The sequence below is a fragment of the Pseudorca crassidens genome, chromosome 6 (genome assembly GCF_039906515.1).
Source record: "Pseudorca crassidens isolate mPseCra1 chromosome 6, mPseCra1.hap1, whole genome shotgun sequence".
Classification (NCBI taxonomy): Eukaryota; Metazoa; Chordata; class Mammalia; order Artiodactyla; family Delphinidae; genus Pseudorca; species Pseudorca crassidens.
The window spans coordinates 71,771,634-71,791,851 of record NC_090301.1 but is presented as its reverse complement, the minus strand read 5'-3'; the positions used below and the strand labels follow the sequence as shown (position 1 = coordinate 71,791,851).

General features: G+C 35.5%; 1 protein-coding gene across 28 annotated transcripts in view; it reads right to left on the bottom strand.

Moving 5' to 3' along the window:
• BAZ2B (bromodomain adjacent to zinc finger domain 2B) overlaps window positions 1-20,218 on the bottom strand; it is a 385,223-nt gene that overhangs the window by 117,521 nt on the left and 247,484 nt on the right. For all 28 annotated transcript variants that reach the window (XM_067741804.1, XM_067741805.1, XM_067741777.1 and 25 more), the window contains one exon: window positions 16,589-16,735. In XM_067741804.1, coding sequence (XP_067597905.1) covers window positions 16,589-16,733 — 145 coding nt within the window. In that variant the 5' untranslated portion in view covers window positions 16,734-16,735. The remainder of the gene's footprint in view (window positions 1-16,588; window positions 16,736-20,218) is intronic.

The following is a 20,218-nucleotide window of genomic DNA, read 5'->3' as shown; positions in this document are numbered from 1 at the left end:
CTTGATAATTTAAAAAGTTCTTTTTTTGAACTCTAAAAAGAGTGATATCTAGAAAGAGCTGAATATAAAATTTCAACAAAATATGAGCTTTATTCACCATAGATTCAAACTGGGGAAAAAAATATAGTCTTGTTCACAGAGTTATATCTATGCCTAGCAAAATTACGAAGAAGCTACCTTACTCTATTTTCTTATTCTTTCTTATAAAACTTTTGAAGATAATTAAAGCATAGAAAGTACTCGAGTGACAACAGAATCGATAGGGCCTATTCCTTGTTGGTAAGAAAAGGTTCACGTCTGTATTTAGTAAAGAATATCAGGCCCACATTATAATGATTACAATGATACCATGCATTATTAAAAACACACATTAGAGATTTTCTTTGCTTTACATGGATAAAGTTATACAACAGAAGAGAAATAATTTCATATTACATTTAATAATCTTTACTAAATTTTGCCTTTATATCAAGAATATAGAAGTCAGTGATACAAAAGTGTATCTTTCTCATTAAAAGGCTCTGTAATACTACATATAATTTTAGTATTGTTTTTGCCACTGCCTTTAAAAAAAAAGCCAGCTACTAATTCCATGTAAAAACCTTCCAGAATTACTGTTCTTTATTCAACAGTTTCCATAATTCACACATTTCATGAACATATCTATTAAGCACCAGGTGCTACGTTTAGTAATTAGCATACAAGGATGAATAAGACATAATCCCTAGTCTTAAGGAACTCAATGGTTTGAACATAATTGAAATAGTGTAAGACTGTTTTTCATACCACAATGTATAAAACAAGTTAGTTAATATTTTAATATTATAAACTGGTACTGTCACATACAAGACTTAGTAACAGATCCCAAATACCTAAAACAGTGTCTTGTACATAGTAGATATACAATAAATACCTGTTGAGTGAATTGATTACTCATTAAGAGCAGAAGAGGCACATCCATGGGACTGATTCCAAAGGGCTTCATCAGAATAAGAAGTTGTCCTGAATTTTCATATAAACTTGCAAGGATGATTCTTACTAGTTTCCTTTTGCCTTACATGTCACCAACCCTGGGTCCTAATTTTTTTTTTTTAATTACCATTTGGCCTTTTATTTCTCCTTGATTCCATTTAGGTCACATGTTGGATTTGATCACATAAAATTCTACCACCTCCAAGTTCTTAAATTCTTAAATTTTACTCTAACCATGGTTTCCACATTTCCGTTTCCTTATTTCTCAGCATGACCGTTGGTCTCTCTCAGTCTTCTACCAGTCCCTTGACCCTATCTATCTCCTTCCCTCTCAATCCCATCTCGGCATCTCTCCTTGTTAACCTTGAAAGAAAATTCTTACACTTGTATGTCTACTTCCTCCTCACTTCTCAGAATCTTTAATAGCTGTGCCAAGTCCAAGCCTCCCTTCCATTTTGTCTGTAAAGGAACTTAAGTTTTCCTAACCACTAGATTCCATTAATCTTTGCCCTTCTCATTTTTAACCTGTCTCTATAAATCTGGCATTGCTGATTACCTCTTCCTTATTAAAACCCATGTTTATCCTTAAGCTCTGGGTCATGGAATTATTTTGATGTTCTTCTTAACTATATTTTTCCATAATACTACTGTCCACTTTACTGGGTTTTCTTTTTTCTAAATGTAAGATTCTTAAAGATTTTGTCCAACTGTCTCTTTTTTCCTCTTTATATTTTCTTCCTCAGTCATTTCATGGGCTTCCACTATTTTAACTATCACTTCTATGCACATGAATTCTAAACTAGGATTTTAGCTCCCTGAGAGCAAAACTGAATCTCATTCATCTCGGTAATCCCCAATATCTGGCATAATCTGAAATATAACAGGTGCTTAATGAATGTTTCCCACTGTTGTATTTTGGGTCACATTATTTCTTCTTCTTCAGACCCTCCATGCTTATATAACATGCTCTTTGACTTCTTTTGCCTTTTATAACCTTAACTATCCTTTCATAATCATCTCAAAAAAATATTGCCCAAGAAGTATTCCTGAATCTCCCAGACAGATATGTTTTGGACCTCCTTTGAATATTCATGATTATTCACAATCTTTCATCATACCATTACTAGAGTATAAGGTTATAAAGGAAAGAATCATTTCTTAATCATTTTTACTCTGTACAAAACACTGTATAAAGCAAACTGTTAGCAGTTGCAGGGATAATACTTCATAATAATACCTGCTGTGGATAACTCTAAAATGGTAGTTTTCAATTCTTTGTTTCTCTCTTCCTTTAAAAAGCTAGAATAACCAGGAGTCATTTTTAAGTGATAACAATATATCACATTTTTTCTCTGTTCCAATTATAAAAAGCATTCACAATGTTACTAAAAGCTCTTTGGGTAATTAGAAGCTAATTTAATGACATCTATATTGTGGCTTTAATCTTGTTATACAGCAAGAGGGTGCTGTTTCGGTTACATCCTTTGGTTTCATTGCCAGGACAATGCCCTTCGCCTTCTCCAACTGTCTTGAAACTTCAAGCCACTGTTCACAAGGGGATTTTTGATCACAGACTGGAGATGACTCAGTGAACTCTACAACTACATTTACAACAAAGCATATTCTGTATTAACAAAAGAGCAGAATATCTTCTTATAGGAAACAAAAGACAACACAAGCCAAACCAGCTCTATTAGATTTATGACTACAAAAATAAAATTATTTGGATGTTAGCATGCCCTCCTTTTGGAGAAGTAACTTTTTTCTACATTAATATACCTAATATCAGAAGATCCTCCCAAATAAAAACTTGTTATGATTAAAACTCTTCAATTTTGCTCAAAGAACACATTTGCAAACTGATAAATTACATCATAAAATGAAAACAGTTTTAGAACACCATAATTATTCTTTTTTACAGATATTAACATTCAAGCGTAGTTTCAATATTATAGATGCAACTTTTATTAGTTTCCATTTTAACTGACAGGTAACAATGTGCGTGTACTGCATAATGAAAATATATGTCTGTAATGTCTAAATCCTCAACTTACGTTATAGTAAGCTGACTACTTTTTAGCAGAGCTTTTCAGATTGTACTAGCCAATCTATATGTAAGTGATTAAAAGCAGTTACACAAAATGCCAGTGTCTCAGTAGCAATGCACGGTAACTGCAAGTGTCTTTATTAATATTAATGAACTTCACGTAGCGACACAATAAGGGTTTTTCCCTCCCACAAGAACAAAATAATATAAATACTGTACTAATGTCTTGAACCTACACTACCAGTGGACAAATCTCCTATCAATAAGGAAAAACCCAAATAGCAAATTAAAACAAAATGATTATAAGGAATAAGTATCCTAAAGCATCTAATCTTTTTTAAAAAATCAAGGAGACTGCTTACTATGACAGAATTCTACCTATGCTGTGTTTTGTGTGCTAAAAATGCCTTTACTTTTTCACTGCTACACAAACTTGTTGCAGCATGTCTTCTAACTCTTATCTCTAGTTCTTTAAACTGTTAGCACATTTTACAACATTGCAAAATCAGCCTCTAGTATACAACCTGCAAAGTATGGTTAATCATGAAAAATGGTAGCACATTCAAATATAGGTTACAAGAGTACTTTAACACTAGTAATAACCGAGTGTAATAAACAAAGTGAAATTACTGTAAATTAAAGAAATGCTCAAATTATTGGCCCATATATTAAAATTCTTAAACATTAATGTTTAAATATTCTGAAACTCACAATGTACAAATTCTACAAACTTGAACTTTGATTAAAGAACAAACAGAAAGAATTCTATAGCAAATGGTGACAAAATATTCCCCCCAATAATCTTCATTTCATTCCTTTATTCTCATAACTTTTTAGTAGTTAACCTTTACATTTTAACATTAGAAAAGCATGGTATGGAAATAAAGTCTTTCATTTTATTTTTAAGTATTTGCTTTGAGATTGTTTTAGACTTACAAGAGTTGCAAAAATAGTACAGAGTTCCAACTTCCCCTATGTTAACATCTTATATGATAAAAAATAATTTTCAAAGCCAAGAAGTTAACCCTGATTAATTAACTAAAATAAAGAATTTATTCAGATCTCATTAGTTTTTCCACTAGTGTCATTTTCCTGTGCTAAGATCCAATCTAGGATCTCACACTGCATTTAGTTACTGTGTCTCCTTAATTTTCTCCAACTTGTGACAGTTCCTCAGTCTTGTCTTTCATGACCTTGATACATTAAAGAGTACTAGTCAGGTAGTTTGTAGAATGTATCTCAACGTGGGTTTGTCTGATGCTTTCTCATGATTAGAAGAGGTTAATTAAACATGATTGGGAAGAGTACCCAATGTGTCCTCAGCACAACATATCTGGGGTCTGTGATGTTGCTATATGGTGCTGGTGATATTAACTTTGATCACTCGGTTAAGTTAGTATCTGCCAGGATTCAATATAAAGTTACTAATTTCCTTTCAAACAGTCTTTTCATTAGAAAAAAAAAATCATTAAAAGTCTAGGTAGGGCTTCCCTGGTGGCGCAGTGGTTAAGAATCCGCCTGCCATTGCAGGGGACACGGGTTCAAGCCCTGGTCCGGGAAGATCCCACATGCCATGAAGCAACTAAGCCCGTGCGCCACAACTACGGAGCCTGCGCTCTAGAGCTGGTGAGCCACAGCTACTGAGCCCGTGTGCCACAACTACTGAAGCCCACGCGCCTAGAGCCTGTGCTCCGCAGCAAGAGTAGCCCCCGCTCGCCTCAACTTGAGAAAGCCCGCACGCAGCAACAAAGACCCAACACAGCCAAAAAAAAAAAAAAAAAGTCTAGGTAGCCTTGGGAACAAAATCTACTACTCTACATAACACTGAACATGGTGAACAAGATTTTGATTCAGTTCAGCCAATATGTATCAATCTTCAGGCAAATGACTATTCTTCAAAGATAGGAGTAGCTGCTCTTTTGTAAAAAAGCATTTTTGTTAGATCTAATGAAAGAATTTAGAGTTCACAGATTAAAATACTAAAATTACACTATATTTTATATATTCAAATATAGATGTACTTTATTTTTATAATGAAATATAAAAAATAACAGTGAAAACAATCTAATTCTAAAATCTTATTTTACTTATGTTTCAATAAAGAAGTCTTAGTTTTCCCATAATGAACAAAAATTACTAAAACCAACTTTGAAAAACACACCTTTCATTGCTACATAAACTTGTTGCAACATGTCTTTAAACTCTTTTCTCTAGTTCTTTAAACGATCAGCATATTTTTACAGCATTGCAAAATCAGCCTCTAGTTTACAACCTGCAAAGTACAGCTAATGATCAAAAATGGTAGTGCATTAAAATGTGCATTAAAATAAAAGTCATATATTAATTTGCTGGGGCTGCCATAACAAAGTACCACAAACTGGGTGACTTAGAACAACAGAAATTTATTGGCTCAGTTCTGGAGCTACAAAAGTCTGAAAGCAGGGTGTGGGCAAGGCCATGCTCCCTCTGAAGGTACTAAGGAAGGATCTGTTCCATCCTTCTCTCCTAACTTTTGGTAACCTCAGGCATTTTTTCCTATGTCTTCACATGGGCTTCTTTCTGTACACATCTCTGTGTCTAAATTCCCCCATTTTAATAAGGATACCAGTCATTTCGGTTTAGAGCTCACCCTAATAACCTCATTTTAACTTGATTACCTCTTTTAAGGACCCAATTTCCAAACAGGTCACATTCTGAGGAACCAGGGATTAAGACTTCAACATATTTTTGGGGGGAGGAAGAAACAATTTTATCCATAACCCTAAGTTCATTTTTAAGATTACTTAGTTGATTTGAAGGCATTACCTTTCTTTAGTAATTTACCTATAAAATTCTAACTAAAACTCTGAAGTTCTACTCATGAAAGTTAGGTAAGGACTCCCCTAGTGGTGCAGTGGTTAAGAATCCGCCTGCCAATGCAAGGGACACGGGTTTGAGTCCTGGTCTGGGAAGATCCCACATACCACGAAGCAACTAAGCCCGTGCACCACAACTACTGAGCCTGCACTCTAGAGCCTGTGAGCCACAACTACTGAACCTGCATGCCACAACTACGGAAGCCCGTGCTCCTACAGCCCGTGTTCTACAATGAGAGAAGCCACTGCCATGAGAAGCGCACTCACCGCAAGGAAGAGTAGCCCCTGCTCGCCACAACTAGAGAGAGCCTGCGCACAGCAACGAAGACTCAAAGAAGCCATAAATAAATAAATAAATAATTTTTTTTTTAAGTTAGGTAAAATATATTTCAAAAATACCTGGTGCCTTGTGATCAAACCCTTCATTAAATAAATCTACTGAAAGGCAAAAAAAGCTAGACAGTTGAACATTCCAGGGCCTTTATTTGTGACTTAGAGATATCTAGAATATAGACAACTAAAAAACAAATATTGTTATAATAGTTCATACTATAATATAAATACTCAAAGAGACTAGAACTTTGGCTTTATATCCAAACCCTCAAGAATAAGCCTATCTCATTCTCTTGACGATTCTCTATTGACTGTAAACGTAAGCTCCATCTTTTAAATAAGAAGTTCTAATTAATAACTTTGTATTTTCAGGGTTTATTTATTCAATGCCTCGTCAGTAAGGTCTGATCTTTTAAGATTCTTTACCCTGTGGCTTATAATGCCCATCTCTAACTAAAATCAGCACAGTTATTTGGTATTACCAGAGCAAAGCATAATACAGCCTAGAAAACTTATTAATTAGAGTAAATTTATCATTTAATTTGCAAGTCCTATTCCTGAGAGTTCACCTCTCCTTCCCTCCCTTTCTTCAACAATTGTTTCTTGAGCATATATTTTGTGCCAGGCACTGACTGGATACATATCAATAAAAAAAACCGTATGGTCCCTGCCTTTTAAATGTAGAAGAAGGGACAAATAAGTAAAACAACACCAAATCTATAATTATAAACTGTTAAGAGTACTATGGAGGAAATTACTAGGTGCAAAAACAGGTAATAGTAGAGCAATTACCTAGACACTATGAACAGAGGAGACTTCTCTAACGTCTCAGGACACTTAACCTGAGACAAAGCATGAAAATCAGCCTTACGCAGTTCATCTAAGACAAAGAGAGAACATGGTTGAGACCCTAAGTTGGGATTCGATCATGGAAGGTATATCAATCAGGTTGAAAAGTACAAAACATCCAGCTCAAAATGGCTAAGTGAAAGGTAAACGTATTGATTCACATAACATAAAAGCATTTGGAAAAGGCACACTTCAGATAAAGAAGGTTGGCTGAAAGCTTACTGGGACTTAATTTCTCTTTCGTCTCTTGGCTCTACTTCCTCATATAGGCCCTTCCTTTTAGGTTTGTGGGACAAAAGGGTATCCTTCCTCACCAGTCCCAGTAAAAATCCTAGAACAGAATCTCTCTGCCTTTGATTAGTCTCATGTGCCTTCCTTAACCAATCACTTAACCATCGTTGTGTGGGAAATATGATGTTTGGACTGGCTAGATTGTATCACATGTCACCCCTGGAGTCTCAGGTGAAAATTTTTTTAAAAAAGAAAGTGATTCGTTTTGCGGGGGACAACTTCAGGTAATGGTGGAGTAGTAGTGAAGTGGCCACACAAATCATCCACAGAAAATAATTTTAAAAATGTGATTTAAAACAACAACAATGGACTTCCTGGTGGTCCAGTGGTTAAGACTCCGCACCCCCAATGCAGGGACCCCGGGGGTTCAATCCCTGGTCAGGGAACTAGATCCCGCATGCCGCAACTAAGAGCCTGCATGCAGCAACTAAAAGATCCCGCATGCCACAACTAAGACCTGGTGCAGCCAAATAAATAAATAAATATCAAAAAACAACAACAACAAAACTAAAGATACTGCAAAGCATCCAAAAGCAGAGAAAAGTCAGGGGAAGGTTTAATCTGGAAAAAATGGTAACAAGAAGGGGTGAGAAGTGTGACTTTGTGGCTTTCTGGTCTGATACTGCTGTCTAAACCTCACAGCTATAAATCCAGAAAACAGTGGAAGATGAAACAACAGGCTTATCAACTAAAGGTGCCAGAGGTCAGACTCCAGGGCTAAGAAAACATCAGGAAATCAGGAAATTTAAAGGGGAAATCTTGGCAGTGATCAAACCACAGAAAGAAGGAGACTCAAATTCAGAGATTAAACTTTCCAAGTGCCTAGCTAAAAGTACACTGTGCGTGGGGCACCACAACATAGCCAGGAGAGAACGTACAGAAAGTCGGAGCTACACACAGCAGATCTGTTTAACTTGATGTATTCCTTAATTGAGTGCATACGTTCACCTTGATTAGAAAGCCTGAAGTGTCAGAGAACAGAGTCGAAAGCTGGCAGAGCAGCTGGAAATCAAGGGGTAATCTTAGGAGCAAGGAAACCACAAAGAGAAAGAGAAGCATCTCTGCCACGTAGTTGGCTGACCCAACAACTTTCACAGGCACAGAGGTCGCGACCCACAGGGGGCCAGTCTGCAAAAGTGGCAGTGGGAAGCCAAAAAACAGAGCACATATCATTAGTATGCTTTTTGACCACAATAAAACTAAAATGGACATCAACTGAAACATTTAACATTTAAATGTTAAATTACTGACTTTTAAACAACCGATCAAAGAAGAATTCACAAAGGAAAATAGAAAATATTTTTACTAGAATGATAATGAAATGAAAACTACCAAAATTTGTGGGAGGTGGCTATAGTTGTATTTAAAAGGGAAATTCATAGCATTAAATGCATATATAAGAAAAGGAGAAAGGTCTAACATAAATGATCTAAGTTTTCTCTTCAAGAAATTAGGAGAAAAGATGAGGAAATCCCATCCATGGAAAAACTGAAGGAAATAATAAAGGGCAGAAATCAATGAAACAGAAAACAGAATATCGGGAAAAAAAAATCAATGAAACCAAAATCTAGTTTGTCAAAAAGATTAATAAAAGGAAAAAAGAGCACAAATTGTTAATATCAATAATGAAAGAGAAGATATCATTACAAATCCTACAGACATTCAAAGGATAAGGTACTATTTTTAAAATTAATTAATTAATTAATTAATTAATATTTTGGCTGCGTTGGGTCTTCGTTGCTGCGTGCAGGCTTTCTCTAGTTGCGGCGAACAGGAGCCTCTCTGTTGTGGTGCGCGGGCTTCTCATTGTGGTGGCTTCTCTTGTTGTGGAGCATGGGCTCTAGGCGCGCGGACTTCAGTAGTTGTGGCACGTGGGCTCAGTAGTGTGGCTCACGGGTTCTACAGGGGAGGCTCAGTAGTTGTGGCGCACAGGCTTAGTTGCTCTGCAGCATGTGGGATCTTCCCGGACCAGGGCTCGAACTCATGTCCCCTGCATTGGCAGGAGGATTCTTAACCATTGCGCCACCAGGGAAGTCCCAGGATAAGGTGCTATTTGGAACAACTCTGTACCTGTAAATTCAACGACTTAGAGGAAATGGACAAATTCCTTGAAAGACATCACTAACAAAGCTCACTCACAAAGAAAAAGATAACCTGAATAGTTTTATACTTCTATTTTAAAAGTTGAACTCCTGGGAATTCCCTGGTGGTCCAGTGGTTCGGACTTCATGGTCTCACTGCCGAGGGCCCGGGTTCAATCCCTGGATGGGGAACTAAAAAAAAATCCCACAACCCACACAAGCGTGGCCAAAAAAAATGTTGAACTCCTGATTTATTATCCTCAACAACATTAAAACAAACAAAAAAACAACAATCTTCCAAGCCCATATGACTTCAGAGTGGATTCTACCAAACTTTTAGAGAAGAAATATTATCAATTTGATACAAACTCTTCCCTAAAAAAGGTTTTTAAGAAGGAAGGACTGGTCAATTGTGTCAATTCTTCCGAGAGGTTGAGTGAGATGAGGACAGAAAAGTGACACTGGTGTGGACTGAGATATACACAAAAGATGAGGAAAAGGATAAAGCACATACAACTATGTATTTTGAGAAGTTTGGTTATAAAGTAAGGGAGAAAACAGAGTAATTGCCAGAAGAGTGTTTGGGGTGAAAGAGGCAAGGGTTTTTGGTGTGTATTATTTTTTACGATGGGAGATACTATGAGCATGCTTTTATACTAATGGACATGATCCAATAAATACAGAAAAATTAATGATACTGTATAGGAGGAATGGAGTCCTTGAAAAGTTTTTTGCAATCTTTAAAAAGAATTGATAGGTATTTGCTTTTGTGACAGTTAAGAGCCATATCGTCTTGAGTTAAGCATTTATTTTATTTGGTTTAACATATTATTACATAGAATAGTATATCAAAAGAGATCTGTAGTAAGTATATATGAGCTACTAGATGCACTAATGAAATACTATTTTTTTCAGAAGAAAAGAACCACTGAAGATGGAATAAAGTTCATGTATAGGTATCAGGAGTTTATTATAATACAAAGGTGGGGAGATATGGCAGGGGGGCTATCACCAGATGAGCTGAAATGGATAGATAACTGGCTCATAATTTAACGTGTGCCCCAACCTCCTTTTAGTGTACCTTCCTGTGATGCAGAAGCTGAACAGCTAAAAAGTATATTTACCAGTCTCTCTTGCAGCCAGGATTCTGGATATAATTTAGATTCTGCCAATCAGATGTATTTGGCACTGAGTTAAGCTGTTAGATTGGCAGGACATGAGGTATCCTTTTTGCTGGTGCAGATCTAGCAGGCAGCACAGAACAGCCCTGGAGCCTGTTATGTCAGTGGTTCTTGATCACGGGATTGCAACTGAGGTGGTATGATCCATGGAGCCACCAGTTAGCACAATGGTGTCCTGACTGAACTAGAGGTAATTTCCTTAAGCAGGTCAATTCAACAGTAATGCTCTGAAATCACTCATGGGGGTCAGGGGTCAGCTCCTCAATAATTTTATAAGTACCTGATTCCTTGTATTAAATCTTTCTGCTTAAAATAGCATCAGTGGTTTATGTTATCTCTAGCTGAACTCACTGATACATCAAACAACAATCTCAACTGGTGATAGTTCCGAAACCAAAAAGGCAATTCAGTCTATCACAACTGGCCTGGTATCTGATAACCATATACTTTTCAAAGTAATATTAAATGAGAGATAAGTGAAATCTCAAAAATATATATGCATAACCTTGGAGGTAGAGGACAATTTCTTAGACAAAAAGCATAACCATAAATAAAAATATTGGTAAATCTGCCGACATTAAAATTGGAAGTTCTTTTCATCAAAAGACAATGTAGAATAAAAAAAGACACACCATGTGGGAAAAGCTATCTCCCACAAAGATAACTGAAAGAAGGACCAGCATCCAAAATATAAAAAGAATTCACAAATCTATAAGAAAAAGATGCACAACCCAATAGAAATATGCACCAAAGCCCTAAACAATCACTTCAAAAGAGAGGAAAACCCCAAAAGCTATAAACTTATTAAAAGGCACCTTAATGAACACTATTTCATATTCATCGACAAAAATCAAAAAGTCTGGCAATGACAAGTGTCAACATGAATGATAAGCATCAGGAATTATAATACACAGCTGATGAGAAAATAAATTGGTACTACTGGTAAAGTTGAAGACATCTTCAAAACCGTATGCATATGCATCAGGATTCATGTATAATGATGGTCATAACATTGTAACTGGCAAAAGTTGGCAACAACTCTAATATTTACCAAGAGTATTTACATGGATGTACAGTCCATTCAAATGCAACATGCAAAAAGATAAATGACCCTTTTACACTTTAAAACGTATTCTTCCTCCACATTTCTCATTACATCACCCTTCTCCCAGTTATCCAGGTCATGTCAGGGTTTCTCTCTCAATCTCTCTCTCAACATCCCTTTGCCCAAATCCAGTCATTATATCCTATAAGAATCTACTCCCCAAATATCTCTGGAACCTTGTTTCTTTCTCCATCTCCAATAACTCCTTAATTTTGGCCCTTATCATTTTTCACCCAGATAAATTTAAGTACCTTCTAATGGTCTTCTTTGCCTCTAGTCCCATCCTCATTGCAAACTGATGCTCTACATGCTGCTAGCATGCTAGCATTTTCAAAGCATTAAAATCCTTCCACTTGATCAAGTATGAATAAAAATAAAGGTTACAATTTGCTAGGCACCTATTCTATGTCAGGCATTAGCTCATTTATCGTTATAAAATGGGTACCATATTTATTTTATAGATGAGGTACCGAAGTTCAGAAAGGGGTAATGTACCCAAATTCACATAGCTAATTAGTGGACAAGCCAAGATTCAATTTCAGGGCCTTTCAATTGCAAAGTCCTTGCTTTTAGTCAATACATCATTCTGTCTAAACTCTTAAACATGGTGCATGAAGTTCTAAATGATCTGACCTTAACCTACTCCCCAGCTTGATCTCCTGTCCCTCTGTTCCATTTAGCCATAGCAGATACTGGCTATCCATTCTCTCCTTATTCCTTACTAATAACCTCTATTTTCTTCAGGATGGCAATATGCTCAGCTAAAAACTAATTTTCCTGGCCTTCCTTGAAGCTGAGATTACCATTCATATAGTTCCGACAAAAGAGATACTAAGTGGAAATCTCTGGATGGGGTTTCTGGGAAAGCTCTTTAAAAGGGGTCAAAGTAAGCTGGCATACAAATTTTGCCCTCTTCTACTCCACCTTCTTCCTTCCTGGAAAACAGGGCTGTAGGTGGATCAGCCTTCTAAAAGCCATGAGATAAGACACGTGAGCATGAAGATCCCATACCTCAGAAGACAGGATATAAAATTAGGAGCCCAGGTCTGTGATGGCATCACCCACCTCAGAACTGCGAATCTATGGACTGGTACGTGTATTTGCCATGTGTTCCTATTCATAGTTAATCATTGTCATAACTGACACATACCCTAAGTTAAGGCCTGACTGATCAACTTGCGATTTCCTCAATATACCATGATTTGGCACTGTTCTACAGAGGTAGGCCTGCAATTAAGATACATGTGTGGGGCTTCCCTGGTGGCGCAGTGGTTGAGTATCCACCTGCCGATGCAGGGGACATGGGTTCATGCCCTGGCCCGGGAAGATCCCACATGCCGCAAAGCGGCTGGGCCCGTGAGCCATGGCCGCTGAGCCTGCGCATAAGATACATGTGTAATTCAGTCCCTAACTTTAAAAGAAAAGTAGGCATACCCCAGCTTTAATGAGAGAGGTTTTAAACAGTTTCCCTGTTTTATACATTCAGCATTTTACAAGTTTTGTTTGAAGGGTTCTACCTCAAAAATGGATTGAAAACCACTGGTCTATGGCACAGTTTAACTATCACTGAAATTTCTCAAAGTTCTATGCTTTGTTTGTATTAGGTCAAATGACCACAAATCTCGAACAAATCCACTCTGTAAAGTTTAATTTTGGAACTATGCTGAAATACTATTCTTTCAGCTTTCACTCAGAGATAATATGTGAAATAGTGTCTGAATACTTATGAAATTGGCATATAGGATATTGTGTATCATGGGTCTTTTATACAAAGGTTCTGGTGGTATATTCCCCAAACCACTCAGAGCCAGGAAAAAGTTCGTTTTTCTCTGAGGAACTGATATGTTCACTAGCACTAGTATGTGAGCCATGTAGCCCACTATGTTTTCTTTTTATTCTTAACAGCTAATTAGTTAATTTTTTTGTTCAATATCTGTGGCTTTCCTTGGCTATACTTTTATACTTTTTAGAGCCTATCTTTTAATATTTTAGTTAATTGTTTTGTTTATTATGCCAATATATTTATTGAAAGCTGTCCAAAATTATTTAGAAGTAGGCAAGTTATTTTTAAAAAATTATACTTTAAAGGGAAAAGAAATATAACTCTTCTAAGACCGACAAGACCCACTATATGCAGAGAGCCTTAGATTAATCAATCTTTATTGCAGTGTTATTTTCTATCCAAGTTACTGTAATAAAATTAAAGGTGTGTTGTGAGAGACAGTCCTCCAAGGTCCCTGCATGTTGTTGCCAAGAATGCAAGGTCTTGACCACTCTTTAAAACTGGGCCATTTCTCAGGACTGCAGTGAGCAACCTTGATGGATGAGGTGACATTTCCTTCCAGACAAAGAGCGGCTTTGCTTTCATTTACTATAAAAGCAGTGGGTTGCCTAAGCCGTGACACAACCTCCACTATATGTATAAGATTCAACTGGGCCCCTCCGTGTTGCCCCTGTGGGACTTGGGAGACATGGGGAGCCAATGCCAACATGATGTTTATGCTACTTGCTATGCTATAGTAATAAAATCTCTGACCTAGGAGTCTCACATCTTCTACCAGCATCATAATAGTAACAGTACGTATGTATACTCCCAGACCCTGACAAGGTGTTGATTCAAAAGAAATTAGTTGATCATTCAAAGTTCGAAAGTAGGCTTGAATTAAATCCTTTGTAACTCAGAAGAATTCCTACAGAAATATCATTAATGAAGATGACAGAGAAAGGCCAATTAAAATAACTGTTTAAAACAAAAGAATGTCCTCAAAGGGACCATTAAAGAACTGGTGAGGTTTTGACATTTTACATATGAAAATTCTTTTTTGTTGTTTCTATACATCAAAAACATTGAGGAGATTCAAATTGTTTAAAATAAAGAGGCTAGGCGCATTATCATTCTATAATTTTACTTTTAAAAGGAGAAAATTACAGACAACGACTAGGCCAAAAACAATGAATCAAATAAGAGAAGACAGGAAAATATGATAAACTGAATTATGCAGGACAACTGAGCATTCTCCATGCCTTGTAAGGCTCTACTTTAAACATAAACCACAACACTGCAAATGTTAAAAACAAAAAATAATTTTCTTAGAAAGAAAAAAACTCATGCTGTAGGTACTAAAGGTATAATGTGTTAATAAGTGATATATTTTAGAATAAACATTGAAATAAACTATAGTTTCATTCAATTTAAGTATCTCCACATAAAAATTCAACAACCTGTTTTACTTGCAAATAAATGATGAAAACTAATTCCTTTCTAGATAAGGAAATTTCTGATGTTATTCAGCAACTAAGCATACCCCACCCTTCTGCAACTCTCAACTACCACGAACAAAAAATAGCGCCCAACAGGTGACTACTCAGAATCATAAGCAATTCAAGTGTCACTAATTCAGAAAACTAAGTGAGAAATAGGTGGTGGCAAAGGGTCCAGAAAACTCAAGGCTCTGTACTCAAGGAGTGAAAGCTTCAACATTAAAAAAAAGGACATTTCCCTAGAAATATTATATATTTTAAATACAAATTCACAAGTAAATACAAAGACAGCAGATGGGAGGAACACAATGAAAGGAGCTGACACAAACGAAAGGAGAAGAGTTATAAAAAGCACGAAAGAATAATTACAAAAGTACAGCTGTGTGCAATCATTTAGACAAAGAAACAAGGTAAAATGCCAACCATGGTATCACTATTTTTGAACACAGCATATCATCAAAGGCATTCATCATTTTATATATAGCCATCATTTTATACACAAGGGAAATGTGGTTGAAGTTGTTAAATGAATCCCTTAACCAAGATTGTACAAGGTGCGGGAGAACAGGAATTTTATTTATTTTTTAAAATGTAATGGTATTTTATTTCAGTTATTTTATAATCACTAAGAAAATATTAGAAAATTGTTCTGATAAAATGACAAAATGACATCCTTGTCATTCCATTGATTGGAAAAAATCAGAATAATTCAATAAATATATATTTGACAATTTGCTAGGGTATTTTGTCAGCAAACATTCCATATTTATGTATTTCATTTACCCAAAATTATAAATCTAATTTTTAAAAAGTAAAATATCATTTAGTTCTAATGTTTAAACATATGAAATAATCTATAAGGTAAAATATATTTAAGATTAAAAATCTTCCTAGTGATAAAGGAATAAGTTAATCAAGTTTAGGTTGAAAAAAAGAATGTATTCTACCAAATATCCAAACACGTGTTTAGGAAAAAAGTGATTTTGAGGGGTAAATAAAAGTACCTTCCACATAAAACTAAAACTGAGGATATTTTCACTACTGAAATAAAGTTCCCTTTTTAGCAGTATAAACTTCATTCATGTTTAAGAAAAATTTGTCAAATATCTTAAAATATTTTTCAAAATATTTAAAACTTTAAACATATTTTCCATCAGGTAAATGATATGCCTTAGTATACATCTTGTGAACTAGGATAGCTGGGGTTTGGTGAAGGTCATTTCGAATACTGGAAGCAAATTTGGGGCAAATGGTCCATGGCATTGGGACCTTATCTTACCATCAAGGATTCCTTTATATTTCTTCACTCCCTCATGGGTCCATTGTTTTAAAAGAGTTTGCATGTATTAATTTATTAATTAAAATGGTCAAAGGAAGATATTAAAATGAAACTCTCAAAGCTTCTAAAAATCATAGAAAACATGGAATAAGCAGTGCTACTCCAGTGTGCTCATAAAATACAGAAAAAGCAGAGACTAAATGTTTAACCTAGCCATTGTTCAACAGATCAACAGATGTAATGAGAACATTTGATTCAGAGTTCAATAAAACACTATGAATGCAAATTAGTAAAAGGATGGCATTCTAAAATTGAGTTAATAAAGGGTATTCACCACATGGGTTGATTGTAGAGCTAAGTGAAGCAGCTCCAGTGGAAAGGCCGCCTTTTGAAACTGATGAAGCCACAGAAGGTATAGAAGATGAAGTTGGTGTAGCAGAGGAGGCTGTTGAGGACGGTAACCGTTCTCCAGACTCCATATCTATGGGAGGGAGACAAATGTTAATTTACAATATTAAATAGTGGAATTAAGCAAAAGAATTAAACATACTTAAAATAAGTCAAACTTTTAGGAATACTTTTTTAAAATATGAAATAAGTTTAGAAATACATGTTCTTCAGAGAGATAAAATATGAAATAAATAAAAATAATACAATTTAAAATACCAGTTTATGAAATAAGTTTAATAATGTTAAGTATACCAAATTTTCTTCTAATAGACTTGCAGAATATTCTTATATAAAAAAATAATAAGGCTTCCCTGGTGGCGCAGTGGTTGAGAGTCCGCCTGCCGATGCAGGGGACACGGGTTCATGCCCTGGTCCGGGAAGATCCCACATGCCGCAGAGCGGCTGGGCCCGTGAGCCATGGCCGCTGAGCCTGCGTGTCCGGAGCCTGTGCTCCGCAACGGGAGAGGCCACAGCAGTGAGAGGCCCGCATACCACACACACACACACACACACACACACACACACACACACACACACACAAATAATAATAATAGTCATTTGAATACAGTAACTTGATAAAACTGTGTGTTGCCATAACTTTAGGAAAATTAGCATATTAACTTCTTATTCTTCTTAAATCATCTCATGGTCTATTCACTTACATCATAATACCCATATTATCTTAATGAATCAAGAAGATACAACCACGTCTCAGTGAACTGTAACCCTGTCTTCTAAATCCAGATACCAATATAGTTGTAGGTCTTAAACATCCATGAATCTGACCTGGTAATCCCCAATACAGTGAGTCCTGCCCAAAATAGACAAATACATTTTAGAGTTTATACTAGAGTCTAGTCTGAACTATGGTCTCAAAATGTCTTTAGTATGATCCATTTATAATGACTTAACCACTTCTAAGCATCTGTATTAATTTGCTTAGCTATTTTGGGTACAACCTTACATTGGTCTTATTGTAATAGTTTATGTTGATATTAAAAATCTAGAACAGAAATGGATGAAGGAGTCAAAAGGTACAAACTTCCAATTATAAAACAAGTTAAGTCATAGGATGTAATGGGCCGCATGGTGACCATTGTTAATAATACTTTATTGTACATTTGAAAGTTGCTAAGAGAGTAGATCTTAAAAGTTTTCATCACAAGGAAAACAATTTGTAACTGTGTGGTGATGGATATTAACTTTTTGTGGTGTTCATTTCACAATACACACAAATATCGAATCATTATGTTGTACACCTGAAACTAATATAATGTTATATGTGAATTATATCTCAATTTTTTTTTTTTTTTTTTTTGCGGTACGTGGGCCTCTCATTGTTGTGGCCTCTCCCGTTGCGGAGCACAGGCTCCGGATGCGCAGGCTCAGCGTCCATGCATGGCTCACGGGCTCAGCCGCTCCGCGGCATGTGGGATCTTCGCAGACCGGGGCACAAACCCGCGTCCCCTGCATCGGCAGGCGGACTCTCAACCACTGCGCCACCAGGGAAGCCCTACCAATCTACTTTTAAGACTCTATTCTATAGAAATAAGGCACAAATAGTTCCTTTGTTATAACACTGTTTAAAGGTAAAATAAAATTGAAACCTGGCAGTACAAAAGAGTAGAACTAGAGCTAGTAGTATGAGGTTGGGGGCCTTTTTCAGTTTCAGTAAAAGTGCAGTTTTCTCATTTATTCTGGTTGTTCTTGCTGTTCATTTAAGTGGGGAAAGTTTACCTCTTTTTAAAAAAACAGGCTTATGCAGCCATTTTCCTTAGAAGTTCTATTATATACATTATTCATATATTCTTTTATTTCAACTGTTTTAATTTTAGATATATATTTCTAGCCAGTATTCGTCTCATACATAAAGTACTTTTTGTTACACTGGCCTTAAGTTAAAACTTTTTTTCTCATGTTTTAATAGGTATTTCTTAGTTCTAGTAACTCAAAATTTGGTCAACTATTCCATGTTCATCTTATAGATACCTTTCTTTTCATTTTAAAGAAATTTAACAAATCCACTCTAGCCTTTGCTACTCTAGAATGAAGATTGTTTTATGCTTGCATTAACAAGGATTGGCTTTTCAAGTTTTTCTTTTTAAGTTAAATATTATTGAATTCAGATTTTATTTACTATTGTTCCCTGTTAAGCTTAACTCTGGAAAGAATCCTAGCCACCAACTTGAAAGTTAAAAGGTAGGAAGGCAATGCCTTTGTAACAGTGAATAATTCACGAAACAATCATTGGCTTGCCATATTGTAAGAACTATTCAAAGGAGAAAGTTTAAAATACATGTGCACCAAAGGATGCTAAAAGCAGTAGGTGAAAGTCTGAGTAGAAACAAGGTATTTGCATAGTCTCAAAGTATCTCCTTTAAGATATTTACTAATTAAAAAGGGCAAACACCACAGTGGAGAAACTATATCACCAATAATAAAACATATTGATATCCTGTATCCTCTGATGTGCTTAGAAGAGCATATCACCTCTGTGGTATTCTTCCCAATAACATATAACCTCCGTTGAATCATGAGAAAACATCAGACAAACCCAAACTGAGAGACCATATACAAAATAATTGACTAGTATTCATCAAGTATCAAGGTCATGAAAGAAAAGGAAAGACTGAGGAACTGCCATAGGTTGAAGACTAAGGAGATACAACAACTAAATAATGTGGGATCAGATTGGATTTTGGAACAGAAGAAGGACATTAATGGAAAAACTGGTAAAATTCATAAAAGATATGTAGTTTATGGTTAATAGCATTGTACCAATGTAAATTTTCTGATTTTTTAATTTTAATAATTGTACTATGGTTATATAAATTAATAACATTAGGGAAAGCTGGGTAAAAAATATAGGTGAATACTATGTATTTGCTTATTAATTGTTTTTTAAGTCTAAAATTATTTCAAAATAAAAAGTAAAGAAAAGAAAAAACAAAGTCTGGCATACAGTAAGCACTTAAAAAAATATATATATATAATATATATATATATGTATGCATTGGGATTGAAGAGTGTAAACTTAGACCTTGAAGAAATAAAGAAAGAGATTACATTGTATCAGCAAGACACTTGATAATAGATGTTAGCTGGGTTTAAAAACTGTATCTGAACCTTATTAGCTATGACCTTATAAATTATGTAACTTCAGTGAACTTCCAGTTTCCTCATGAGTAGTATGAAGGTATAACTGGGAAGATTAAATGGGATAATGCATATAAAGTTCTGAATACCTGGCATTCAATAACTGTCAGCAATTGTTTTTAATAAGTGAATGTCTGTGCATATAATTATTCATGGGTATATGTGGCAGTAAAAGGTATTTTTAGATTATTCATTTCAAGTAAATATTTCTGAGTCACATCTATTTATAGGTTATATGTATATGCATAGCATGTTTGACATTTTTTACCCAGATAAATTATGATAAGAATTTAAAATAGGGAGATTGGGATTGACACATATACACTATTGATACTATGTATAAAATAGACAACTGTTG